The sequence below is a fragment of the Astatotilapia calliptera genome, chromosome 3 (assembly GCF_900246225.1).
Source record: "Astatotilapia calliptera chromosome 3, fAstCal1.2, whole genome shotgun sequence".
In the NCBI taxonomy this organism is placed as follows: Eukaryota; Metazoa; Chordata; class Actinopteri; order Cichliformes; family Cichlidae; genus Astatotilapia; species Astatotilapia calliptera.
The window spans coordinates 20,567,142-20,594,570 of record NC_039304.1 but is presented as its reverse complement, the minus strand read 5'-3'; the positions used below and the strand labels follow the sequence as shown (position 1 = coordinate 20,594,570).

Here is a 27,429-nt window from a genome sequence, read left to right as displayed (position 1 = left end):
ATTTCAACTTCTTGATTAGTTTTGTAATCACAGTCATATCAAAGATTAAAGCAACGCTGGGATTTAATCTCATAGTTTAGTCATTCAAAGAAATGTGATTTCTAATCTAAACAGCATTACTTCATAACAGATCAGTAAAACTATGTCTGAACTGTTTCTGGTCTGAAACATTTTAATGTGTAGTTTTCAAATTTGTCTTTACAAGGAGGAAAGTGGTGATCAAGGCTTTTGCTCTGTTGTGGTGAACAGTGTGGATTTACTACAACATAACTGACCAAGTGCTTTGTATTGTCTGGAAGTCTGTGGACAATAAAGTTTTTTCTTTTACCCTGATCCTTGTGCCTTCAGACTATCTATCTATCGATCTATGTATCGATTGCAGATAAAGTGACATATTTCACATTTTCTCATGGAGAAATCCACCAGGAAGCAGCTCAGACCAACTCTTTTGACATTAAACCACATTTTCCCCCTCTTGGTTCAACGTACTACATTGAATACATCTACAAAAACGAATAATTCATTTTTAATAGCTTAGAAGCATCAGCAGAATTAAAAGAAGTCCTCTTAGAGGCCACAAGCTTGTGTGTCAAACTGAATTTTGGAGGTGCTTTGGAGGGGTTCGTATATGCGTGCCGAGAGAATAATTAAACAATTGTATTTTAAAACAGACAAAGAACCACAAATCTAGCAAGATCTCCTTCTCAATAACAATCAAACAGAGGACATGTCTGCCCAAATACTAAATAAATAATTAACTCCAAAGTATATAACAAATAGAACATGTAAAAGAAAAAAAATGCACAGAGGATATATTTTCTGATATTTTATAACCGTATGACCTTCTTCGCAAAAGCAATAACATGTGTAGAATTCCTCAAAAAAATGTATAGACAGCTACATTCACCCTGGGGGGAAACTAGTGAGGAAGACCATCAGGACCAGGCTGGTTTCCTGGGTCCAGAGGTCCTTTTATTTCATCACAGCTGTCCTGTGCCAGAAGTTCTGTTGACCCATGAGAGAGGCTTCATTTCAGAAACATCAGGAAGACTAAAGCTCGTTGCAGGGATCAAGGAGAAACTCCTGTTCATCACCACCAGCTCCCTCACAGGGAAATCTTCAGCACTCCACTGTAGACCTGCCCCAGAAGATGGTTAATCTCAGCATTTCATGAACACTGTGATGGAGGCCTTTGGTTTGTGTCATGGTAGAAGTACTTAGATAATCCTCAGAGGCTCCGGACTTTTACATAAAGATATATTCAGTCCTGTAGGAAGTTATATATTTAAATAGATAGTATCCTCTCTGGTTACTCTGGTATGGATGACTCTGGATTACTGATAAATAACACACTATTAACAAAGAACACTATGAAAGAATTCCAGATCAGAAGTTTTTAGTTCAATATACAAGTGACCTTCAACCTTTGACCTCCATCAGGTATTATTTAATTGTATCAACCCCCCCCCCCCCCCCCCAAAAAAAACCAAACAAACAAAAAAAACATGTCCTCATGCAGCTGAGTGTATTCAGTGTTGAAAATAGAAGCTGTGCAGGTCTGAGATCAGCAACTTTCTGAAATACCAAACTGAGGTCCTGTTAATGCTGATATATAGTGACACAGTTACATGCATGATTAGTCCATTTGACTTTGTCAGTTAATTAATGTGTAATTAATTAATTACATGTGTAATAAATATTTATTTAATTAACTGACTCAACTCAGTTTATTTGAGTTTGCTTGAATAAGAAAAACTAAGTAAGCTGAAAATTTTGCTTTTTAGTGGTAGAATGTAACTAAGTACATTTACTCTGTAGAGAAACGGACAGAGGGCAGGATCCATTCAGCGGAATGATAAAATTATATGGTTTGAAAATGCCATGTCACTGCTTTCCTCCTTCCGCACACAGATCTAGTGATGGTAAATTTGATTCTTTTTACTGATTCGAGTTTTAATGAGTCACTCACCAAAGTGAATCGATTTTTTGAGTCATTTGATTCACTGAGTCAGTCGACCAGAGAGTGCAAAAAATGTACATTTTCACTCAAATTTAATTTGTTTCTCTTTTCATGTAAATCCTACTGCTAAGATGAATGATTCTAAAAAAAACAAACAAACTATTTTATAGAGCAAAAAAGAGCAAAAACATTTCTAAAATTCTGTTTACATTATACATGCTTCCCTTAGGCAGCATCATTAGAAGACATAGCATACATTTTCACTGCTATGCAGATGACACCCAGCTCTATCTGTCCATGAAGCCAGTAGAGTTGGATGTCTCGAGACCGGTCTTGCACTTTTACGACTGAGCACAGCACCCATGTGAGCGAGGGCGGAGAAGCTGCTGCCTGCGAGTTTGCTGCAGACAGAGGAGAGCTTAAGTTTGACCAGGTACCAAAGCAAATCATTCGTACTAAACTAATAATGTAAATATGACGGTGTATCACAAAAGATTGATATCAAACTGATCACTTGGTTGCGTTACTTGCTCTTCGAGTGAATCAACAAATGGATAAATAAAAAGCCGAACAGCAATGCTGATTTTTTAGAGTCTTAGCTTACATTTCATATTTTCAGTTGTTACCCTCCACAGCTAAACAAACTCTCTAAATCGGTTTCAGTTGTGTACTGATGAACACAACAATGGACATAAGGAGCTTCTTTCAAAGAAAAAACTCAGGTAGATGTTATTTTATATATTATGCTTTGGATGTTGTTTAGTATATTTCTATGCAAAACAAGAGGAATTTCAATACACAGCAGTATATTCACAGTTTAAACCAGATATTTACATACACTTTATGGAGAAAACATAAAAACTGTTTTTTTACTGTTAAACATCAATTTAGAGTAAACTTTTGTTTTAGATAAATAAATGTTGAAATATCTTTTGAATTAGTTAAATGTCAGAATAAAAAGAGGGAGCTGTCTACTTTAATCACTTTCATCAAATTTAGGAGCACATATACACTAAGTTTATTGTTAATTAATAAGAAACTCCAGACGATTCCATTCTGAGCTGAAGAAGCTTCTGATAGGTTAGTAGAGTCCATGTGAGTAAATTGGTGGCACAGCTGTGGATGCATATAAGGAAAAACACAGAGCCTGTTTCTGTGACATGGGAAAATCAAGAGATGTCAACCAAAACACCAGGAAAAGAACTGTGGAGCTCCATAAGTGTGGCTCAGTTTTGAATACAATTTGGTGCCATTTGCAATTAAGAAATACAGATAATTTCTCTCTTTACTCTTAAAGTTAAACCCTTCTTTGGCCCTGGGACCATTTTTGGTCCCTTTAGTTTTTCAGTTACAAGCCATTTGCACTGTGTTGAATGGAATATAGCCAAATTCTCTAAAAAAAAGTTTGGCATAATTTCATTTCAAAATTCAAGTCTGACTTCCTTAAATTAGCTTCAGTGGCTAAGCTAACAATACACATCCTCTTAGAGCCCTAGGGACCATTTTTGGCCCATTGACTTCCATTATAAACGCTATTTTTCACTGCAGAATTATTACCGTTAATGTCTTGGTGATTACTTATGTTTCCGTTTCGTTTTGGTCTATGAGCCTTAGAGTTGTAATTTTTTTATTTGTCCACCCTTGCTCCACATTTGATCCCTGCTGGAAAACAGCGGGCTGCTTGGACAGACCTGCGGGAAATGAAGCCTCATTTCCGGCGTGCAGCAGCGGCTTCGCCCACTGATCGGGCGGGACCATTTTTTGGTCCCTAGGACCATGAGAGGGTGCATTTTTTTTTTAGTCAACAGGAAATGACGTATTTGTTGTCACGTGGTATCGGACGTGTGGGCTGGAAAAAGCAGTCCCCGGTGATCGTGCCCCGGTGATCGTCGCGACTTACCCCGGCAACATGCACTTATTTCGGCCTAGAGGAGGAGCATTTGCCGCCTGGAGACCATTTTCTGGTCTTGAAAAAAAAAAAAAAAGGCGATCGAAATGACTGTTGGTGCCAATCTTTAGTCCATCTAAAGGCCTAATTATAATAACAATCAAATATTACTTCAAATGTTTTTTTTGGAAAATATTTAGTTTTTTGTTTTTTGGGGCTAAAAAACAGGGCGCTCATGTAATAAAACTGGGATTTAAAGGGTTAAAACAACGAAAATATAATTAAAACTTTATATGAATATTTCAGGGAGAAGTAGTTTTAAAAGACTGACCAATTTAAAGTGGAAAAAAATATGAATATATAATCTTTTTATTGCACTTTTGGGGCGGGACCATTTTTGGTCCCCAGGGCTCTAAAGGGATGCATTTTTAAGGGCCATCCAGGGTTAACAACTATGTTTTTTATATTTATCAATCTAAAAAAATAAACATTTTGTCTGATTTGATGTTACAATTAAAAAAGTGTTTTTATCTGAAGAGTACATAAATATCTGGTTTCAACTGTATATTTGATGATGTTGGTGTTTGGCTTGATTGTCAGAGGGAGAGAGAGGAGCAGAGATGAACAAGAGCAGGTGAGACACACATGTTAGTCAAATGGTTGTTTACCAAAAGTATCACCGTATCATAGGTCCTCATGTATCTCGTACCTAGTGTTTCTTTTTAGGTTTGTTATTTTTCAAATTCTATATTTATTAAGTTATGCAGGCTTGTTTGCACAACAAGGCTAAATAATTATATAAACTTTTCTCAGTCTAAATAGTGTACTTTGGTAGAATTAAAAAATAAGTGTAGTGCAGGTCTATGATGATCTTTAGTGCTACTATCATCTAGTTCTGTTTCTGATTCTGTCTTGGTTAAGTCCTCAGTAGTCCTGATTTTGAACTCTTGTAGTCCTGTTTTAATACCGGATCAGTTCTGGGTCTGATTGAATTGGGGTTTAGTCCTCGTGTCTTGATACAGCCCTGACTTTGTTCTGCCTTGCTGCTTAATTAAAAACCTAGCTTAAGGTGTGATATATTGATATATATTTTTTCCTATATGAAGTCATTCTTTTTTGAACAAAACTCAAAACAGAGCCTATTGATCTCAGTCATTTCTACCCCCCCCCCCCCCCAAAAAAAAAGAAAAGAAAAAAATCCCACATGCATACCACCCTTTAGGGCTAAGCCCCGGGTGTTTCAAATGTCTGGCTCTGCCTCTGAGCAACATGGATGAGTCAGTTGGGCTTGTGAATCATGATTCATGAGTCAGTAAAGTGATTCTCGAGTATTGAACGATTCGTTCATGATTCGCGCATCACTACACAGATCAGTCCACATGTTCATGGCAGCTACTTTTTTATGGGCTATGCTGAGCAAACCTGGATGCAGCAGGAGAAGCTTCAGCTCAAGAGATTGTTTGATTCTACACTGATTTGGTGAGTAAATATTTACTCTTACTCAGTTTATAAACTTCCTAGCTGGCCAGTGTTAGCCTAGCGTTCATATCACTAATACCCTGTTTACATGCTGCCTCTCAGCTCATGTTACTTAAAAATTAACCCTACAGCGTTAAAAACCTTATATAAAAATCTCTCAGTGAAATGTATTGTTGTTCGTTTATAATGGAAAAGTGAGATTTGCAGCCATTAGATAAGAGCCTAAACTCTTCCTGAATGTGCAGCTGTTAACGTCAAATCTTAACATAAGCAAACTGCTTTTAGATTTAACCAATATTTCATTTGTTAAAAATTGTGCTTAGATACGAGTTTTATTGTGAAAGTGAAACGCCGTAAAACAGATTAGTGGCCTGGTAAATGGTAAAATCTAGTTTGGCTTTATATTTGAAAATAAAGTTATTAGCTTGTCCTTCTAAAGAAATAACAAGGTAGCTTGTGTTAAATAGAAACACTGCCACATGCTTTACCTGGTCATTGGCCTTATTAGAAACTTAATATATTGGAAGCTAGCTTTTAATAAGTATGTGATAATTACATTTAATTTAGGTGGTCTCTCTTTTCTTTGCCTAAAGTGTTTGGAAAAAAGTAGTAGAAGACATCAACTTAAAGAAAGGGAGACAAAGGTGAGGTTTTCAGGGCACCAGAGAAAGTTTTTGGCAGACTGTAAACCATCAATGGTGGATAATATGCTTGTAGGAGCCATATGAGTTGTTCCTGTTTGACTAAGTGGGTTGGTTTAAATGGACTCACTGTATTGGTGCACGGGTGTGGGGCGTGTCTCATGGGTGTGGTAGATGATAAATGTGGTTGCACTCACCTGTTCACGCCACCTGATGTTGATGAGCAGAAAGGTAGGGTGAGCATGAGGCAAAACTTTCTGTTGGCCGCAGCTTGAATGATTTTGATGTATTTTAACTGGAACTTAATGGTTTTTGTATATTTGTGCACTAATTGATACCATAGACCAAGTTGTAATTTGACATAGTAGTTAGTGCAGTTATTGGTGAGTTGCAGTTATTTGTTTGTGCAATCTGTGCATTTGTTTAATAGTTAATCCCAGGCACTGATTTGTATATTGGACAGTTGCATGTGGAATAAAAGGAGCAAATGGTACAGAAGTGTATTTTATGTGTTTATTGTTGCGTGTCATCTGTGTCCTCATGTTTAGCCTGCCGCGGCCATTGGTTGGTTGAGCCGCAACAATGCTGACGTGAAGTCTAGATAAATAAAGGTAGTACCACATACACAGTATTACACCGAGTAAATGTGTAATAAAAATAGTTATTCTTTAGCTTTTTCATTAAACTTGTATTTGCACAGTTCTGGATGACACAGCATTTCTGTCCTTTGAGTTTGATAACACTAAAGGAAAATCTTTTTTGCAGCTGCCATAAAGAGAAGAATCATGGTCAAAGCTAAGTCATGGGTAATGACTAAGTATTTTGATGGCTTCCCAAAGAAAAGCAACTTTGGGTTGAAGGTGGAGGAACTCCCTGAGCCCAAAGATGGAGGTAAGGCGAGTTTGTTTCTTCTCTTTACTTATGGCTTGAGCAGGAATGCATGCTCTTTAGTGTTTCTTAAAAATTACACACGTAGCGCTTTAAATGTGTGCGCTTCTGTTTGCAGAGGTGCTACTGGAAGCGGTGTTTCTCAGTGTTGACCCATACATGAGGTGGGAAGAGAACAGAACAACTTATTTCAGTTATTTTCATTATAATTAAGACTTCTGATAAAAATACTTTGTTGTTCTCAAAAGCTAAAACATATCCTCTATAACACATTGCTGGTCTCAACAGGTTGTTCAGCAAAATCAGCATGAAGGAGGGAGATGTGATGATTGGAAGTCAAGTAGCCAAGTACGAAACACAAATGGTAAAATGGCCTGTATTTGTATAGCGCTTAGTCCCTAAGGACCCCAAAGCACTTTACACTACATTCAGTCATCCACACATTGGTGATGGCAAGCTACATTGTAGCCACAGCCACCCTGGGGCGCACTGACAGAGGCGAGGCTGCCGGACACTGGCGCCACCGGGCCCTCTGACCACCACCAGTAGGCAACGGGTGAAGTGTCTTGCCCAAGGACACAATGACTGAGACTGTCCAAGCCGGGGCTCAAACCAGCAACCTTCCGATTACAAGGCGAACTGCCAACTCTTGCCACGATCACCCACACACTAACGGTCGGAAACTCCTTTTATCTGTCGTGATGTGATTCTGATGTGTACTGAAAAATGAAACAGCGATCATCTGCTGTTTATTACCAAAGCTATGTAGAGGCTATGTTGTAAGGCTCTACATAGATTCAGTGGAGAAGCATAGATCGGGTAAAGAGTTCAGAAAAACTCTGAGCAAAATGCTGGAAAATTGATGTGGGTGGACTGATTTGCAGTTCTACACTGATTAAAGCAGTCAGTCAAAAACAGTGGACTAACGAAAACAAAGGAACTACTACAGAGCACATTACCGAGGCTGCCATCCATCTTCAATAATATTTGCTTACAGTTTTTGATGATTGAACCTAAGGTGAATTTAGATAAGTGCTCAGATTCATTTTAGTGTGGCTGTTGAGTAAATTGCACTTTAACCTGATGACCTTCTTTAGCAACACTTGCCAAATTATTGCTTTGTACTCAATGTACCTGCTACTGGGACGAACTTCAAGACAAACGCAATAAGTCCGACTGCAGTACCTTCACAGTCCACCAGGGGTGCTTGGTCCACACTTTGGGAATCACTGCTGTGGGCCGGCTATTTCCAAAAACAAGGCTGCCCTCTATTGGCCAGGAAAAAGAATACAACATTAAGGCACTGGCTTTATTTTCAGACCTGGAATTTACATCTCTTTTTAGAGGCTATGATAGACAGACTTGACAGATATCTTATAATAAAAGATCTATAGATATTAAAAAATGTTCCTGTTACTGTCTTTTGGGTATAAACTGTTTCTTACACCCAGACAGTATAAACACTATGTGTATAGAGTCATACTGTCTATACTCTAGTGTCAGTGAATCTCAGACGGTTTAGCTCAGACGGAGGTGACCACAGCTGACCAATCACTTGGTTGACAGATGCTTTTATTTTCTTTCCTTTAGAGTGATCCAGAGTAAACATCCAGGATTTCCTGTGGGAAGCCACGTTGTGAGTAACAGTGGGTGGAGAACCCACACGCTCAGTGATGGGACCGGCCTCACTCCCATCCTGCCTGAGTGGCCTAAAGATGTGTCCCTGTCTCTGGCTCTGGGTGCCATCGGGATGCCCGGGTAAGACAGATTTAAGTCACCTGCATGGATCATATGAATTTAGCATTTTAAAGTTCATTTGCTCTTAGTTCACAGCTAAAAGTGCTAATAGACAACAGAGTTAGTAATAAGCAGAAATAGCCTTTTAAGAAAAAGTAGGAATTTCCAGGTGTTTTCTCTTGCTTGTGAGCTGAAGTCATTATACATGCACTAATTAATTACCTTTTTAAAAAAAAAAAAAAAAAGTAATTAGAGTTTATATGAAGCCCAAAGAGTTTTAAGTCCAAAATGAAACAAAACAGCTGGATTTACTGTTTCTGTTTCTCTGCAGAGTGACGGCTGTTTATGGGATAGAAGACGTGTTGGGTCTAAAGGAGGGTGAGACCCTGCTGGTGAACGCTGCAGCTGGAGCGGTGGGCTCCGTGGTGGGACAGATTGCCAAGATCAAGGGCTGTAAGGTGGTGGGCTCGGCAGGCTCTGATGCCAAAGTGGTTTTTCTCAAAGAGCTGGGATTTGATGAGGCCTTCAACTACAAAACTGTGGGTTCCCTGGAGGAGGCTCTGAGGAAGGCTTCACCTGAAGGATACGATTGCTTCTTTGAGAACGTGAGCAGTGGTGGTGCAGTTTCAAGCTTGCATGTAATATTTAATCACTGCTGAGCTCTTCTCTCGATCTTTGATTTTTAGGTGGGAGGCCCTTCTTCATTCATTGTCTTGCAGCAGATGAAGAACTTTGGAAGAATAGCTGTGTGTGGAAGTATCTCCACCTACAATGACAGTGAACCCCAGACAGGTGTGTTACTGCCCTAATTTACTTTTTATTTTCAAAACTCTTGAAGGTTTTCTGACTTTACCTTCAGACAGGATCTGCACCACAGCACAAGGAATATACATTTAAAGTAGTACTGCAAGAGGAAATCCTTCAAGTTTTAACAACCTTTCCATATTAGTGAAATTCAGTCAACACACTCACAGCAATGTCTCAGGTATTAATGCCTTTTTCCACTAGAGGGAGCTGCTGCACTGCTGAAGATCCCTAATAGCTGTGGCGCCACAAGACAGTCAAAGACATAAATTGTTGTTTCCTTGGAGTTTATGTTAAAGTCATATTTTTATTTTGAACTATCTTTCTTTTAGGGCTGTACCCCTATGTCATTATGATCATCAAGGAACTGAAGATGGAGGGCTTCTTGATAACCAGGTGGCAGCACAAGCACCCTGAAACCCTTAGGAGACTCTTGGCATGGGTGAAAGAGGTTAGTTATTTAGTTTTTATAATGCTGGATGATTTCCTTTAAGTAAACATATACACTTATTTCTGATCCGTTTAATGTGTGTGCACAGGGCAAACTGCAGTGTCGGGAGCACGTCACAAAAGGCTTTGAAAACATGCCGGCTGCTTTTATGGGGATGATGCGGGGAGAAAACATCGGCAAGGCCGTCGTCGCAGTCTGAGGAGAAACAAGAGTTCAATGCAAGAGAGCCAGCATTACTAATAACTGATATAATTTTAAACAACCTTACATATGAATGACAGATTTAGTAATAAATTGTTATATTCACAATAAGCCACTGTGGTTTAGTCTGTTTTATAGCGATTGACTGAGACTGATAACAACAAATGATAAATGCACCCTGAAACACCAGCAGTGGTTGTTTAACTTGTTAGGTTTTGGTGATTTGCACAGTGCTGCCATCCTCATCGTCCAGGAGAAAGTGTGTCGCAGAGGGCAGTTTCACTGATGAAGAGAGAAAGAGTTGATGGCTCTGTGCACAGGATTCTTATTCTGTCACGTAAGCAAATCCCAGGGTAAGACGTGGAGCTCTGTAGCTGCTGCATTCATTCATCATTCCATGTGCTCATGTTTTAGACTGCAATTACTCCTGTTTGATCAGGAAACAGGCTGTATTTTTAGATGGCCATTAGAATTTCATAAGGTTGTGTTGAGGGTGAGCTCCATGGTTACACATGCTGCTGTAAATCTGTTATAGTCATTTATAGTACCAGGACTCTGTGCACCTACAGGGCTAAGAGTTTTCTATGCATCTGGGGGTCCTAGGCCTATATAGGCAACTGCCAAAACACTAATGAGTAATGGCACTCTGAAGAGAAGCAGTACTTTACAGTACCATACACCAGTCACAGAAATTATACAGATGTGATAAAACACATTAAATTAATACACAAAAAAACTGTTAGCACCACCAAATATTTTCTGAATATAGAGAAATTTTGATGCAAAATAAACCATGTTATTTGCCTCACATCCTGATATTATCATCATTACAGGTTAATGTATTTATTCAGACGGTTAGTGTGTGCGTGTCTCAAGTAAATGGTAAGTTATGAGAAGTCTCGCAAGAAGTTACTTTGTGGAGCTGAAAGCTCCTCACCTGTGAGGTCATCTGGAAAGAGTTTAATGGGAAATCACCGAGGAATGCAAATGTTTATATTTCCATACCAAAGTGCATAAGACTCACTGTTGCTACTTAACATTTGGTGCCTGGATTGAGGGAAAAAATAGAAATGTAAATGTAGTTGTAAAGCCAACGTGCTTTTGCTCTGCCTTTCTGCACGCACATATATAAATAACACTCATAGGTCAGCTCGATACATCCAGGGAAAAAACCCCCCCAAACTCTATTGTTGTGACGTGGTGACGTAATGACGAAAGATCATGTACGGGGCGTTACCTCCCGGCAGTGAACTTGAGCTACGCATACTCACTCACTTACGGTAAAGCTGGAATTTGTCAAGTCATCCTGACTTTCTTTGGTCAACCTTCGTTATTACAGTGAAACCGCAAAATTCAAGTACTACAAATATTTAAACATATAACAGTTACCAAGCTCTATAAATAAATCTAATAATGCTTGTATAAATCACATATAATAAAAAAAATCCTATATTAAATTTAAAACTTTTTTTTTAGAAGTAGCCTATCAATAATTGTCTAAATACAAACATACAAAACTGTAAACACGACGTTTTTGTTGTGTATACGGTCTGATTCATCTTTTAGAAAAAATGAAGAAACAACATTTGTGACACATGTAAAGAAGATAAATGTCGAATGGCGGCTCTCTCACACCCTTTTAGGTAAAACCGTTCCTTTCAAAATAAACGTATTCATTGGGGGGGAAAGCGGTTTGAATACTCGATACGACACAAAAACAAACTATATATTAAGATAAATTCTGTGACGAATTAAATGATATTTTAAGGCGTTTTACAGACACGGCAAAGCCAACGCTTTAGTCGCTCAAACCTTGACCGAAACCTTGATTGGCTCTTATTTTGTAAATCACTGTACAGTGACTTCCGTTTGACCGGCCTTTTGACGGCTAACTGTACGCGCCTGTCATTAAAAGCGCGGCGTGTCTGCTTAAAATAGGGCATTCGGAAACTTGGTAGCTAGTTGTGTTCTCTGAGGCTTGTTCATCGGACGTTAGTATGGTTCGCGAAGTGAAAAACCTGGTAAGTTTGTTTACGCTGCTTTCTGCACTTTCTTTCCCTTTTTGAAATGCTGTTTTTACTGTCTTTTCACGCTCCGTGCTGTTTTTGCCGGAGCCGCGCGCATGTTTCCCTCTCGTGATTCATTCTCCATGTTAGCTGAGCCCATCTTGTGGAATTTTGTGGCGTTATCTTACAAAGTTAAGCATCGTTTTGGATTAAACCACTCTGTGTGTGTGACACATCTAGAGTAAGCGTGTATAGTTGCTTCTCTGATCGCTAGAATAACTGTAAATGGATGCAGCTAACCTTCACTATGAGTCTGCCGCACCCTTCCATCTTGTAGCGAGACGCGCACTCAGCGCTAGCAAAACTAGGGGAAAGTAAACTAAACTGTCGGCCACCTGAGTCGATTCTGACTTAAACCACGCTGCTCTAGCGTGAACTACGCCGCATTGATGGGTAGATAGTCCGGGGATAAGATGCTAAGGGCTGCTAGCACACGTAACAGCTCGGAGCTATCAAAGTGCTGGACAGCAGGCCACGCGTGTTCCCTGGGTGCTGCAGGATGGGTAGGTGTGGACGGCTGTTTGCTTTTCTCTCAGCCAGGACATTGCACTTTAGTGTTTATAGCCGCTGTTGGTGCCATGATTGCTTCGGAAGTGAACGGAGAGCGAGTTGTAAAGTATCAGGACAAGTGTTTTTATGGCTTCAAATCACGAATGCATCATGGGTTTTTATTTTTTTATTTTGTTTGTTTTTTTTATGGTAAAAACGCCATAAATAAACTCTGAAGCTTACAGAGAAATGTGAGGAAGCCTCGGAAAACAGCACTGCTATACTGGTTGATAAAGAGTTGGAAAGTGAAGCATGAGAGACGAGAATCCCCACTTTTTATTTAACACTCTACCTTTGTATTTTATACAGTCGTCAGGGTTTCATTTGCCGCGGCATAAAATATATTCAAGTGTATGGAATAACAGGAAATTCATTTCTGTAATGATCAGTCTTGCACGCAAAGGCACTAAACAAAAGGCCAAAAAAAACCCTGATGTGTATCATTTGCTTCTGGTTTAAACCCTCAAGTAATGTGGTCATGTTTCAGCATACTGAAGTCTAAATTTACCAAACTGAAAGTGTTGTGCTGAAATCTGGATCCCGTGTGTTAAAACGGCATCAGGCAGTGTTCACGAGGGAAGCGGACAGCAACGCTTACACAAAACTGCATTTTTATTTATTTTTTAACATCTGAAATGTAGCTTTTTAGCTGTCGTAGTCTGGTAAATTATACTTGTGACATGTTTAAAAGCATGTCTGGTTTTTGTTTCTTCTTTCTTCTCTAGGAAGAGTTCCAGAGCATCCTGAAGGAAGCTGGAGACAAGCTGGTGGTGGTGGACTTCACAGCCACATGGTGCGGCCCCTGCAAACAGATTGCCCCACTGTTTGCTGTAAGTGGTGTGAACACAAATGCAAACCCTTGGTTGCTTCTTAAACACTTGTATTTGTGCGAAGCAGGAAAATGTATTTCACTTGGAAGACTCCATGGCAATTAAGTGGAAACAGAAGACTTGGATTGTTAGAAATTTCTCTATTTAACCTGCACCAGTTACATTCTGTACATGCATTTTGGTCAACTCACTGATTTCCTGTATTGCAGCAAATGGCGGCTGATGACGATAACAAGAACGTGATTTTCCTGAAGGTGGACGTCGATGAGGCAGAGGTAAGCCTGAGTTGGACTCTTTGTTTTTTTTTTTTTTGTTTGTTTTTTTTTAAAATAATAATTTAATGAACTTTTCCACTTTCACATCAAACCCAAGACATATTTGAGCCTATGCCAGGAATCTGTGGTGACATAATCTTAGTGGGAGAGTTATGAAGCACCTTGTTTGTACAGGTTTGTAGTTTTGACCTGGTGTGAGTCATTGTGAGCCATATACACAATCCCTTCACCAGGAACCACAGCTGGCTCATGTAACAACAAACCACGGTGCACAGGTTTTTGTAACCACAGCAACCTTTGCTTGATAATTGTTATAAACAGTAACTGCGCTGTTATGGAGGGATTGCAGCTTCTGGTAGGGTGGTGTATTGCAGCCACATGCGGTAACCCTCTGACACGCATGCTGACTCGAGGCCTGCGTTTACACATGCAGGGTGTTCCAGCCTCTGGCCAGACTCCATCTAGTGTCTGATCTGTGAAGCTGTAAACATGAGCCTTTGATGCCACGTCGGACCTGTTAAGCTGGAAAACATTATTTTATTTTTTTTGGCTAGTTTTAAATGAGGTCCCAGTTTTATTTTTCTACTCCTGGCTCTGTAATGTTAAAGCGGGTATCCAAAGCAAGCACCATTTACTTTCCAATGAAACCTTCTGTTTGCAAATCAGAAGAAAGCTGACTTGAACAGAGCTAAATTAGTTTGAGACAGTTGGGCGATCTGAGGCGCTACAACAAAGCTTAAAGAAAAAAAATCATGCTAAGCTAGTCTGGTTCTCCAACAATAAAAATATGGAGATGGAAATAACTGTCAATCTTCAATAAACTTCTCATTGTTAATTAATCTGACCTCTAAAATGTTTGGAAAGTCAGCAGATACACTGGAGCCCCTTTTCCATTAGTACCTACTCTGCACGGTTCACCACGGTTTTCACAAGGTCGCTTTTTTAGTACCTTCTCGCTCAGGGTTCCAAGCGATCCTAGCATGACGTCGTCACACTGCATGTCACCGATTGGCTGGTCAGTAGTATTGGCTGGTGAGTCATGAGAGCGTCTCATTCACGAAAATTAAAACCACTATTTTTGAAACCCGGCAACAAGGGAAATGGCTACAAAAATAACGCTGTGATCCCCGAGTCTGACGAAAAGCAACAGACTGAGCAGCAGGTATATTCTTGCTTCGATGGCTGCCTTTTTTGTAGCGTTCATGTCGCATATTAATTATGTCGTGGGATGCTCTGATGCATTGCTATGATGATGACAACGCACTTTAGGTAGTGCCACGAACGCCAATTGATCAGAGTCGAATGGAAACGGGGCTTAGAAGTACTGATGACCTTTTTAAAACGGAAGTAATTGAAATGGATTCAATTTAAATTTCAGTGAAGCTGTAAATACTTTGGCTCTTGAGAAATGTTGTCACCTGCGTGTGACTTTGTTTTCATGTTGCCAGATCATTAACCAGCATAGGTTTCTAGGTCCGTAAAACGAGTCACTGCCTGCTGGAACAAATCCAAGCGTACTCGGGTGACCGTCCATCAATGGCTGCTTGTTTTTGTACAGACCGCAGTCATAAACAAACCTTGCCGTTTGTTGTAGTTTAAGTCTGTAAAAGTCAAATTAAGAGTAATTTTTTTTCCAGAGGTGAAACGGGCAAAGCAGAGGTCCGATGCAGGCAGGCTGAGTCTCGGGCACTCTGTAATGAATTTGTTTTCATGTTTTGGCCTGAACTGCCCACATGTGGGGAGACATTAATATTTATGACAGTCGGTTCATCTGATGTTTTTGCTTTGTCTTTCAGGATGTGAGCTCATCTTGTGGAATCAGCTGCATGCCCACCTTCCACTTTTACAAGAATAACCAGAAGGTAAGTCGGAGTGTTTTTAAGTGTTTCTTTTTGGCTAATTCACAGACCAGCTCAGAAAAACCGCTTTAATTTGTGCTGAAATCACTCTCTCCTCTTTGTTTTTGGAACTGTTAGTACAAAAGCTTACATTTAAATCTGCTAAAAGCTAGTTGCTAAATCAGCTGGCTGGAGATTGTTTAATATTACTTGATGGTCTTCCTCTTTTTGCCAATGAATTCTAAGATTGCTCAGTAAATGGGAAAAATGTGAATGTTTAATGATTTTTTTTTTTGTTTTTTTTTTGTTTTTAACCCTCTTCTTTCAGGTACACGAGTTCTCTGGTGCCAACGTAAACACGCTAAAGGAAAAAGTAGTAGAGCTGAGATAAGAAGTCCAGTTGACACACCCATGTTGTAAAAGGAGGAGGAAAAATGCCTCACAGTAGAAGCTGTTACCCTCTGTACATTCCTCATATCTATGAAGTCTATCCCAAACAGGCAATAAAATATCCACATATCCCATAATAGTTTAGTGTGTCTGTGTTAACAACAGGATGAAATATGAAGCCGATCACTTAATTTAATTCTACTTAAACTCCTTTGTATGTCAATGTGCTCGACAAGGTGGTTTTAATAAATGAACTGCAATTAACTCAACAGGCTTTGATGGTATTTTATGCTTTAATAAAAATGTGAGAATAGTTTACACATATACAATGGACCATCACAGCAATAGTTTGTACACATCGTACAAGTATATAGCAGCATATGTTTAATACTGTTGAGTCTCTATATGAAAAAATACAGCTTTATCTTACAAAATCGTTCTTGCTTTGCGGAGAGATGAGTGAATCGTTTACGAGTGTTGGTTGACTATACAAGGATTCCCTTCATAACGTGATTCACACAGAGCCGAAACTTTAGAAATGATAAGGTCCTGGCTTCCTCTTCCTGCAAAAGGAAGAAACTGTCATTAGCTGTGGAAACGCATCGTAACTCTGTGAACAAAGGTCTGGATGCACTCAGTGGGGATAAATTAATTATATGAATTTTTAATGGGAGCATTATGCTTTGGGCTCGCAGTAAATCTTTGTGTTGCACTACACCCATCCATTCATATAACAGTTTATTGGCACCAACCAACAGATACAACTGGCCACATACAGCCCACTTTGATCTTAAGTGGGCCTTACCAGTGAAATTTTCCCATCAGTGAAAATAAGTTTAACTACACATTTTATCCCTGAGATATCCCAACATATATTAAAGTGCAGTTTCCACAGGATACAATAATGCTGCTGTATTAACTGAGAGCATGGCAGCATGGCTGGGCTTAAATCGGAAGAAATTAATGTAAAAAGTATGGAGCTCGTTGATTGGACACAAAGTTTGTGGGAAAACAGGAACTTTTCTGTCATTTATCTGTTACCTCACTGCTTTTGTACAGTATCAGTGGCCATCGATGATCTATCAGCAGGGAAAAACTGAAACTTACGGCCAGAAATCCATACTATGAAGCAGTGCAGGTTTACCCTCATGGATTAGAACAACATCCACATTTCCACACTTCTAGCTCTTTCTTTGTGCTTTCTGTTTAGCATGTGACTAAACGACTGCTTAACTCTGACTGTAAATGAGTCACTGGAGCTCTGGTGGACTTCCAGGAGGTTACAGCAGACTATCCATGGCTGATATTCTGGGGAATCTAATTCAGAAGTCAGTGAATCATAGGAAAAACTAAGCTATCCCGTTGCGCACAAATCAAATGTAACTTTTGCAAGTTTAAGGACACTTTTTTGTTTCTAAAAAGGAGATCGGCTTGTAATATTCTGCCAGCAGTAGCAGTCACTCAGCTGTTAAGAGCTGACTGGCTCCTGTTAGTGGATGATTTGTGAGAAGCCTCAAGACTTCTCCTATTTGGTCACCTGTTGGTTTCACTTTCTGATCAACCACAGTTTGAAAGGTTTGAACACACATCCTCCAACTTGAAAGATTTCAAATACCAAGTACATGTTGAAATGTAACCAAGTGGGTTTAAGTTGCCAAAGATGTCATTTTACATGCAAGTAGCTTTTTCACTTGTCTTATGATCAGACATGCAAAGTTATGAACTAAATAACTGAGGTTGTCTGAAGTTCCTGGGTCCAACCGGCCTGCTGTAAAAAAGGATGTTTTATTCTCGCCCCTCAGAGGATGAATAACAATATCTTAGTGGTCCTCAGACTTTTGCTCTAGCACCACCGTCAGGCTGAAATCAGGTCAGTTCTACTGCTTGATGGCGACAAAGCCATTCCTATCATCTGTGCAGAGCTTCTAGCACGACTGTAAACCTTTAGCACAGGAAACACACTTATTAGAGTGCAAAATGAGCATGGTGCTGGAAATATTCCTCAGAAATTTTGGTCCATATTGACATGAGAGCATCACACAGTTGCTGAAGATTTGTCAGCTGCTCATCCATTCACTGGACTGGAGACGGTAAAGGTGATTTGACTACAGTGAACTCGTTGTTTTCAAGAAAGCAGTTTGAGATGATCTGAGCTTTGTGATGTGGTGCGTTATCCTGCTGCAAACATCCATCAGAGGATGGGTACACTGTGGTCATACACAGGTGGACATGGTCAGCAACAATACTCAGCCAGGCTGTGTTTAAAGCAGCTGGTACTCAGCGGCTCAAAGTGTGCCAAGAAAATAGCCTGAAGTGCTGCTGTAGCCCGTCTGCTTCAACCTTCGACGTGCTGTGCTATCAGAGATGCTCCTCTGTGTACTTTGGTTGTAATGAGTGGTTATTTGAACGACTGTTGCTTCCTATCACCTCAAAGCAGTCTGGACTTTGTACCCAGACATCAACAAGGCATTTTCACTCAGAGAACTGCTGCTCACCGGATATTTTCTCTTTTTTTGGTCTTTTATCCTGTCTGGAAGTTTGATAATGTCTAATATGTCACGAGTGTGTGGGTGTGTGTGTCTAACCACCTGGAGCAGTTGTGTCCGATCCAACCTGAAGGGCAGCTACACCTGTTCGGCCTGATGCATCTGCCTCCGTTCTGGCAAGCTGACGTACACACAGCTGTGGTCACGCAGAAAGACAAGAGACAGAAATCGTCAGTACGGTGTCTGATGAGGAAACCCAACAGATAATTGTTGGAGGAAATGTATCTTTTATAACCATGAAGTCAGCTCGCACTATAAACATTAACACTGCTGTGACAGCTCACTCTGAGCAATAAAGAAATAAAATTGAAAGATAAAGATGTTTGTCTAACAGTGCATGTGCAGGACTCGTTTCAGTGTTCAAGCTTGTGTTACTCAGGAACATTGTACATGTATGTATGATGTACGTAACACAGTCACAATAAAGTAATGTGATATTTATTATATAGCATTATTGTCACTTTGACCTTCAGATCAATCAGTTGACGTTGAAGGAAAGGTCAGAGGTCAAATGGGGTATAATATGTTTAAATCTTTACAAGCCACTTTATATATGTTGGCAATACAACAAGTTCCTAAGTTTTGAGGCTTTTTGTGATTTTTTGGCCAATAAATCAATAAGTTGATGTTGAAGAGCTCGATGGATGTCAGCCCGATTTTAATGGATTACTAACATGACCCCACTCTACACCACTACGTTTTATCAGAATTCACTCAAACTTTTTGAGCTACCGCGTTTACACACAGACTCACTCACGCAAGCACTACGAAAACCACAACTTCCTTGGTGGAGGTCATAAACTGACGTATATCCAACTGTAGGACGTTTGTTATAAAGCCTTCGTAATCATGGCAATGCTTCTTTAGTTTCCTTGTACGGCTCTTGCTAAATTTTGGTGTCTGATGGTGTTCCCTTCATTCTGAGTTGCTACGACTGCAGATATGCACGTTAAGGACGACCGTATATATGACACTAAACTGAGCTAGCACGTGACAATAAATGTCACCCTGGAGGTTTTCCAGTGAGATTATAGGAGAATGGCCTATAAGTGTGCAAAGCAGTAACAAAACAAACACACAGCCCATAATTATGCTAGTTTGTTACCAGGTATAAAATTTTCCACCACAAATACTTACAGCAGACAGATCACCAAATTAATAATAGCTTATATATAAGCAGGTTACTTATTAACAATAAATAGACAACTACAGGAGGCAGAAATCCTCTGGGCTAAGTGTTGCTAGGATGATGATGATCCTGCTGTAATGGGAACCCTGCTGAGATTTACTTGCGTACATCGTAAGCACTGAACGCTTCACTGACACATGAACTCACCGGTGTGGCAGCGCGTGCCCGACCACCCAGTGGGACACTCGCACTGGTAAGGGGCCACGCAGCGCCCTCCATTCAGGCACGGCAGGATGCAGATAGCTATTATGAAAAGGAGAGGAGAGCGTTAGGAGGCAGGTATTTAAGATCACCATGAACCTATCTCTTTGAAACCATCTCAAACATGCGGTCAGCGTGGAGCTTCAGCGTGTTGACATCATATATATAAAGTGGACAAAAAACTAGATGAAGAGGTCAAAAACTGCAGCATCACTTATACTACAAGAAATGAACTTAATGTTCTGGCTTGCATACTTTATCTAGCCCTGTAAGAGTTTAGCATGTTAGCATGGTAGCATTTGCTAACTAGCACTAACACAGTGGAGCTGAGGCTGATGGTCGGTCAGGTAGTTTTCCAGGTATCTGTTCTTAAATAATAAAATCAAAATGTCTTGATGATGTTGCTAGATGAAAGGTTAAGGGTGCTCCAAAGCTCCTCTTGCCCAACAGCTGGGTTGGGCTAAACACTGATGGTATGCAGATAGGATTTCCAAATGACTTGAAACTGATCATCAGGAGAAAATTAATGTCAGAAAAAACCTTCATGGCAATCCATCAAATAACAGCTTAGCCATTAAAGCCATTTCATCTTTATTAATCAGTATGTTTAAAAGCCTTCTGATTAATTCCAGTGTGACTGTTTCACAACGATTGTTTTGGTTTTTGGTGACTCATTGCTCTTATAAATATATATATATATAACTTGTAGTTTAGGTGAACATGCGACAAATACCATTCTCTCTGTTTTTCAATCTTTTCCACCGTGGGACATTTTGAAAATCAGTCCACAGCCAGATTATGTTATGTAGCAGGGTTAGGTTTGGGTGATTTTTACAGGAAGTTGGCCGACAGCTGTGAGCTGCATGCAAGAATTTCTTGTGTAAGACTGTCATACATGTTTTTTCTTGCACCACAATTTCTGTCTTATGTCTTCTGATTAAGTACTGGTATCACATAAAATGAGAGAAACATCTGGACTGTCTTGTTAAACCAGAGAGAATTCATTTTTCAGCTACAAACAGACACTTCTCTGTGCTCCAGTGTCTGCAAAAAGTTAGCCTTTGTTTGACCATAAAACACTGAGGATCACGATCAGGGCGTGAAAAGGGAGAATTAAACATGTTTACGATTATTAAATACTTACGCTCCTCACAGAGGCGACCCATCCAACCCTCAGGGCAGGAGCAAGTGTTGGGCCGCTGACACACACCTCCGTTCTGACACTGTAGCCAGCACACCGCTTAGGGAGAGGACACACAGACACACGGACAAAGATATCAAATTAAGGTCAGAGAAATGGTTCCTGTAACACAGAGTTACTATTCTGTGAGCATATCTCACAAAGCCAGACGTGCAGCTATACAGTGAAGAAGACACTCAACAAAAATGGCCATTTAACCTCACGCACACAAACAAATGAAGTGCAAACACATCAGGACAGCAACAGTGTGTGCAGGGAGGCAGGAAAGAGCACAAACTCAGCAGCTGTTCAGGGAAGCTAAGCCTGGATCCAGCCTTTGTTTTCATATTTTATATGCAAAACATCTGAACGGTCATTTGAGTTTCACACAGGGATTCAGGGTGGAGCTCAATCAGTTTGACTGTCTGCTTTAGTATCTGTACTTGATCAACAGGAACCTGATTTCAGGCTGATATAATTGTCTTCATGTTTTTTCTTTCAAATGTGACCTTTTTTTTATTGATTTTAATAACCCTTTTCTTTATTTTATGTACAGCACTAAACAAATTTTTTTCAGAGTGACGTTTATTAAAGAGCGTAACATCGTAATTCAGTTGCAGACAGTGATGACAGATTGGTAACTATCGTGTGAATGTGATAGTGTGGTGAAGTATTTGTTTCTCATTCAAATGCAGCGCAGTCATAAAACTGCCTGCAGGTCATATCTTTGTTCTGCTTGTCCCGACTGAGAAAAGGAATTTCCCAATGTCTAAATTCCTGGATCCTGTTCAGCTGACACTCCCATCATACCACAACTGTGCGTGTGTGATTCATGTTTACTCAGAATAAAACTGTAAACTGAACTGTTTCTTAAACTCCTGAAGATGTTACGCCAAAGCTTAATCTACAGATGTTCTACATGCCCGATTTCCCTTGAAATAATTTAATTATTTAAAGGAAACCCCGTCATACAAAGGTGTTTTTCTTGTTTAAGGGTGAGGTTTTTCTTCCTGGATCCAGGCTTCTGAAAGTATTTGCACATAAACTTCAGGGCGAGCTGTCAGAGCAGAGCCTTTGGTGAAGACAAAAAACACCCCCACAAACCTGCTTCTGCCGCTTCCATAGACTGTACCCATGCAACCAGAGTGCAAGCACATACGTGTTAATGACCTTCACAGATTAAAATCTCTGTTTCGTAAGCAGCAGTAGGTAAGGGAAGAATTCAAAAGCTGAGAAGCTGCATGGCAGTAAGAGTTACAGGATAAGTCAGCTGAAGCAGGGAGTCTCCGTTTCACGTTCGCTCTACCTCTGCATGTGGGAGGCGGCGTCCAGGTGCCGTTCTCCAGACACCTGCTCCTTCCAATGCCTTCCATGGTGTAACCGCCATAACACGAGTACACCGCCACGTCCCCGAACTGGAACACCGCCCCCCGCACCACCCCGTTGGCCACATGGAGTGGGGGGCCACAGGACACCCCTATGGAACGACCCACGAGTTATTCACTGCTACCCCCGTCTACAAACACTGCTGCTTTGCCTCTTTAACGACACGTTTGCACCAATCTGACTGTAAAGTGAACCCAGACTGTAAAATTTATTGCGCTGTAACATTTCTGTCCATCCCCATATGTGAGTACAAAGTGTGCACCGCAGAGAGAAATCTGTGCTTATTAAATTAAACCCAGTGTGTTTCCTGCACCCCCCCCAGTAGCCCCGGAGACAGTGATTTTCATGCAACACATCCAAATGTGTCAAACAGTTCAGTGTTGGTTTGATTTGGTAAAAGCCCCTTACTGATAATCCCCCTGAGGACAAAAATGGACTCGGATAAACATGCACGTAGGAGACAAACCCCCCAAAACAGCATGCAAACACATACAACGAGCCACAGCAACATGAGCACTGCTGTGCTGCATATTCAGGACAACTGCACATGAGAATGATCAAAGGACAATCTGACAAAGGTTGCCATAGAAGCCGCAGAGGTGCCCGTAATTAGTTCAGCACACAGGAGCCGACGCAGTGTTTGAAGCAGCCTCATTTGTTTTGATAAAAGCTCAGTGAGACAACAGAGAGACAGCGCTTCACCTGAGACATGCAAGTGTAGAGAAGCACAACAAGACAAGGGGAGCATGCGGAGATGTGCAGTGTTAAAATCACAGTGTTTCGACAAGCGAGTATAGTGACATCATTTAATCGCTGCAGTACTTGTAGAAATGTGAGTAAATCACATGATCTCACTGAAAAAAACTAAACTTAGTAGCTTTACTATGATATAACAGAAAGGTTTACATTAATGGTACAAAGGAACTAAACCTGTGTAGTTCAGAGGTAACACACAGTGACAGTAACATGAAAATTACAAGCAGTAAACTTCCTCTTTAATGAAATAATTTACGAACTTAATCATTTAGTTTCCTGCTAACAAACGTGACATACTTCGCATATTTATTCACTTTGAAAAGAGTCGTTCAAATGAAATCACGTTTTTCTGCTTTGTCACATTTATTCAATGCCACCTCACAAGCACGTGATTCCTTACAGATTAAAAAGCTGCTACAACAACTGAGGAGACTTGAGTAAACAGAAGAGATTCATCTTCTCTTTAAAAATAACAATACCTACGTTCACACACAGAGCTGATGGGGCTCCAGGTCTGGTCTGACCTGCAGGTGATGGTGCCGCTGCCTTTCACCTGCTGACCTTTGGGGCAGGTAACGCGGACCGACTGTCCAACACGAAACTCCTGCTGGACTCTGTCCCCGCTGCTGTTCCAGCCCGGAGGAGCCGGGCAAGACTTGGCTGCGAGAGACAGAAATGATGGATATGCTTTTAAAATTTGTGATGCCAGCTGATGTAGTTCGTGTATCAGCAATACAACAGTATAAGTCCTTAGTCGTTTACAGTCACGGTGTAGCACAGAAATAACATGTACTAGTAAAGACTGCGACACTGTGACAGAATGATAGATGCAGATTAAACTGAGGCATTTAAATCGTTCTACTACACAATACTAGCATAGCAATGTAACACTAGGGCCCACAAATGCTACAAAACTGTGTTGTGAATGCTACACTTCTTTACACCCCCCCCAATACATCAATAAAATCCACCACATCTACATATCTATATAACGTCACTGCACAAAAGTCTGGTTATTTTGAGACCATGGAGCAATCCTGTCACATCATCTGTTGCAGCTTAACAAACTGACAAAATGCAGCACTGGCATTATGTCATGTGTATTGCACAATAATCTGTACGTACACCAGCCATCTATGAGTGGTCAGTGGCTGCTGCACTTCTCTTTTCCACATTTGTAAACGAAATCAAAAGCTCAAGTCACTGTCATCTAATTTCTTCTATTTTTCACTATTACTATTTTCATACACCATGTTTTGTTTGTTTTCTTTTTTTGTGCCAACAGAGATAATGAATAAGTCTGAGAGACATGTATGTGGAAGTGTCAGTCATGACATAAGACTTCAAAATCAGCACATTCCAACAAACTGCAGCCAGATTACGAGGAGCTGAATGGGTGACTTCTTGTCACAGGCTGTATTGTGAAACAGATGAAGAAACTCAGTGATGTTGCAAAGAATTCTGAAAGGCCTCTGTGTTAGAAAGCGAATGATACCACAGGCTGCCACGTGGCAGGAAGTCAGAAAGCAAGCCAGTAAAGGTTCTTTCGAAAAACGTGTCCTCACGTTGGCAGGCGGGGAAAGCGGAGCTCCAGGCGTTGCCCCCTATGCACACCACCAGAGGATCTCCCACCAGGTTGTAGCCGTTGTCACACTGGAACTTCAGAGCATGCCCAGTGTTCAGGCTGAGTTCCTGCACTTTACCGTGCAGCATCTGTTTGGGGCTGATGCAGCCTCTGACCACTGACAAGACAGAAAGACCACAGGGATGTGATGTCAGACGTGTTTGATGCACAGACGTCCTTTCACTTCTTTTGCTCACTGTCTGCCCTCCATACCTTCACACGTAGGCACCGGCAGGCTCCACGTGCCATTGTCCAGACAGGTGAGCGTCTCTGGGCCGACCAGCTGCAGCCCAGGATCACACACATAGGTGACATTGTCCGGGCTGGGCTCACCCGCCGGTTGTGCATTTTGTACTGTGGGAGGAGCCCCACATGATTGCAATGAGGACGCTGTGAAGAAAAGGGTCAAAGGTGCGGTAGTGTTAAAGTACAGTATATGTATCTGCTGTAGTACATTGCAAAACATGAACTCTTTACCCCTTGAAAACCTGCTAAGTGTAAACCTTGAAACTCTTATATGAACTGAGTGGTTTCTGGCCTGCTGTCAAAACAACATCACTGCATGTCCATCAGAAGCTAGTGAGGGCTACGCTTGGATATCTGTTTGTGTGGGATATCTTTGTGTCAATAAACTTTATGGATGTTCCAAAGTTTAGTAGAGGGAAAAAAGATCACTGATTGAACATTAAGATTAAATATCCGATATTATCACAAGCATGGTGCCTCCTTGTCTGCCTCTGTGCACAAACCCACCGACACACACTGGCTGCGTGCCGCTCCACGTTCGGTCTCCCTGGCAGATGTGGGTGGAGTCTCCCTGTGACAAAAAGGGGAGAAGGATATTTGATGGTGTACACACAGAAATGCGTACATCCATAATATTGACTTTTTCCACTGTAGAATGAAGTAATGTTATTGTGTGAGTGTTATCAAGCCAGTCAGCGGCTTCTACTCTTCGTGTGCATTAAAAAAGGCCGTCATTGTATCGAGTGTCCAAACTGGGCAGTGCAGAGTATCAGTTTATAAAGAAGACAGTGACTCAGCTCTTTCTATTGGCTCAGTTACTGTGCACACCTATTGATTGCTGAAGAGAAGTCACATGACTTTATGTAATCTCATTGTTAGCCATTAGTGCAGTGGGTGCATGCTGTTTAAAGGCAGAGTGTGGGAAAGCAAGAGGAACACAGGAGCTGAGTGGTCATTTATTATGTAGTTTAGGACCAACTACATTTGTTTTTCCACATAAAGAGATGCCAGACGAAAAAAAGCAAAACTTGACTGGATGAGTTTTACCTTCATGTCAAAGCCAGGCAGACAGGAGTACATGACAAAGTCTCCATAGTTGTAGCTGTCCCCCTCTACGATACCGTGAAGAAGAGGAGCAGGCTTCTCACACATCACCATCTCACAGGAAACCGATGAGATACTTGGAGACCAGCTTCCACCGACCTTATCACACAGTTTAAAAGCAGAACAGGAGACCGCTGCGTTATCAACGTTACACGCATTCATTCTCACTTCTGTAAACCTTTGGTCATTTCACTTTATGTTCCTGGCATTCATATAATGGATTTCTGTGGTTAATTATAACTTAACAGGGAAGTCAAATTCACATTAAGAAGCTGAAAGGCAAATCTTTAACCAACATCTTTCTTACCTGACACTCTGCTAGCGCTGACCCCTGCAGGTAGAAGCCAGTAGGGCATGAGAGGGTGACGGTGCCCCCGACAGGCGTGAGCTCCTTCCCGGTGATTACCAGATGGGGGATGGAGAAGTTGGTGGGTAGCAGGCAGGGGGTGGGGCGGCACCGAACGTTGTGTTTTGACCAGGTGGCGTCGCTCTGGCAGGACAGGGAAGCTGTCTGCGTGGCTAATTCGTATCCATCATCACACCTGCAGACGCACATGATGATACACAGAGTACACTCTTTCTGTCTTGGATTTTAATCCATTCACAGAAATGGAAAGTAACACACATCCTGTTTACTGTGAGCATGAAGCCAGTTTCTCTAAGATTCAATGTAAAAATACAAATATTGGTGGCAGCCAGTGCTAAACCTTAGCCTCCTAGTAGATAGTGATTTCAAAATCCTACGTCGACTTGTTCTCCAGTTAACGTGTTCACACCACAGTGATGGTAGTACCCCATCAGCCTTTCAGGGCTGAGGCATAAAATGTTGAGAGAATTGATACGTAAGAGCATTACAGCTAAAAATCCACATATTTCTGTGATGGCAACTTTTTCGTGACTCACATCAAAACAAAACAATGAAGAAAACTGAGAAAAGTTTTGATGCTCTTCTGAGTGAACATGCATGTTTGTCACTAAATTTTAAGAGCAACTTATCAGAAAAACATACTGGTTCAATGCAACTACAACATCATCTTAGTGCATGATAATAAAACATGAATTTAATGATGATTTTAATGATTAGAAATGCATCTTTTAAGTGCACTTCAGTTATAAATGTGTCCTTTGATGAATCAGATGCAGAGTGCAGTGCTGGATGCTCTGTTACTCACTATTTGTGTATGAAAATGTGTTTTTCAG

General features: G+C 40.7%; 3 protein-coding genes across 3 annotated transcripts in view; 2 read left to right on the top strand and 1 right to left on the bottom strand.

Moving 5' to 3' along the window:
- Positions 1–6,054: 6,054 nt before the first annotated feature.
- Positions 6,055–10,160, top strand: LOC113018892 (prostaglandin reductase 1-like). The gene is made up of 10 exons (XM_026162304.1): positions 6,055–6,199; positions 6,517–6,579; positions 6,734–6,859; positions 6,975–7,020; positions 7,145–7,204; positions 8,447–8,614; positions 8,925–9,198; positions 9,280–9,385; positions 9,730–9,848; positions 9,937–10,160. Exons 3-10 carry the CDS (start codon positions 6,754–6,756, stop codon positions 10,045–10,047), a joined length of 990 nt encoding a protein of 329 aa, XP_026018089.1. The 5' UTR covers positions 6,055–6,199; positions 6,517–6,579; positions 6,734–6,753; the 3' UTR covers positions 10,048–10,160.
- A 1,790-nt stretch (positions 10,161–11,950) lies between these two features.
- Positions 11,951–16,261, top strand: LOC113018909 (thioredoxin-like). The gene is made up of 5 exons (XM_026162329.1): positions 11,951–12,070; positions 13,390–13,494; positions 13,704–13,769; positions 15,566–15,631; positions 15,936–16,261. The coding sequence occupies exons 1-5, from the start codon at positions 12,047–12,049 to the stop codon at positions 15,996–15,998; spliced, it is 324 nt and encodes a 107-aa protein (XP_026018114.1). The 5' UTR covers positions 11,951–12,046; the 3' UTR covers positions 15,999–16,261.
- Positions 16,262–16,276: 15 nt separating this feature from the next.
- svep1 (sushi, von Willebrand factor type A, EGF and pentraxin domain containing 1) overlaps positions 16,277–27,429 on the bottom strand; it is a gene marked incomplete at its 5' end in the record, with an annotated part of 67,628 nt that continues 56,475 nt past the window's right edge. Inside the window, 11 exons of the mRNA XM_026154511.1 lie at positions 16,277–16,560; positions 18,586–18,679; positions 19,880–19,975; positions 21,078–21,173; positions 22,420–22,590; positions 23,739–23,915; positions 24,821–24,997; positions 25,093–25,269; positions 25,633–25,696; positions 26,173–26,328; positions 26,537–26,771. Of these exons, the coding sequence (XP_026010296.1) occupies positions 16,530–16,560; positions 18,586–18,679; positions 19,880–19,975; positions 21,078–21,173; positions 22,420–22,590; positions 23,739–23,915; positions 24,821–24,997; positions 25,093–25,269; positions 25,633–25,696; positions 26,173–26,328; positions 26,537–26,771 (1,474 nt within the window). The remainder of the gene's footprint in view (positions 16,561–18,585; positions 18,680–19,879; positions 19,976–21,077; positions 21,174–22,419; positions 22,591–23,738; positions 23,916–24,820; positions 24,998–25,092; positions 25,270–25,632; positions 25,697–26,172; positions 26,329–26,536; positions 26,772–27,429) is intronic.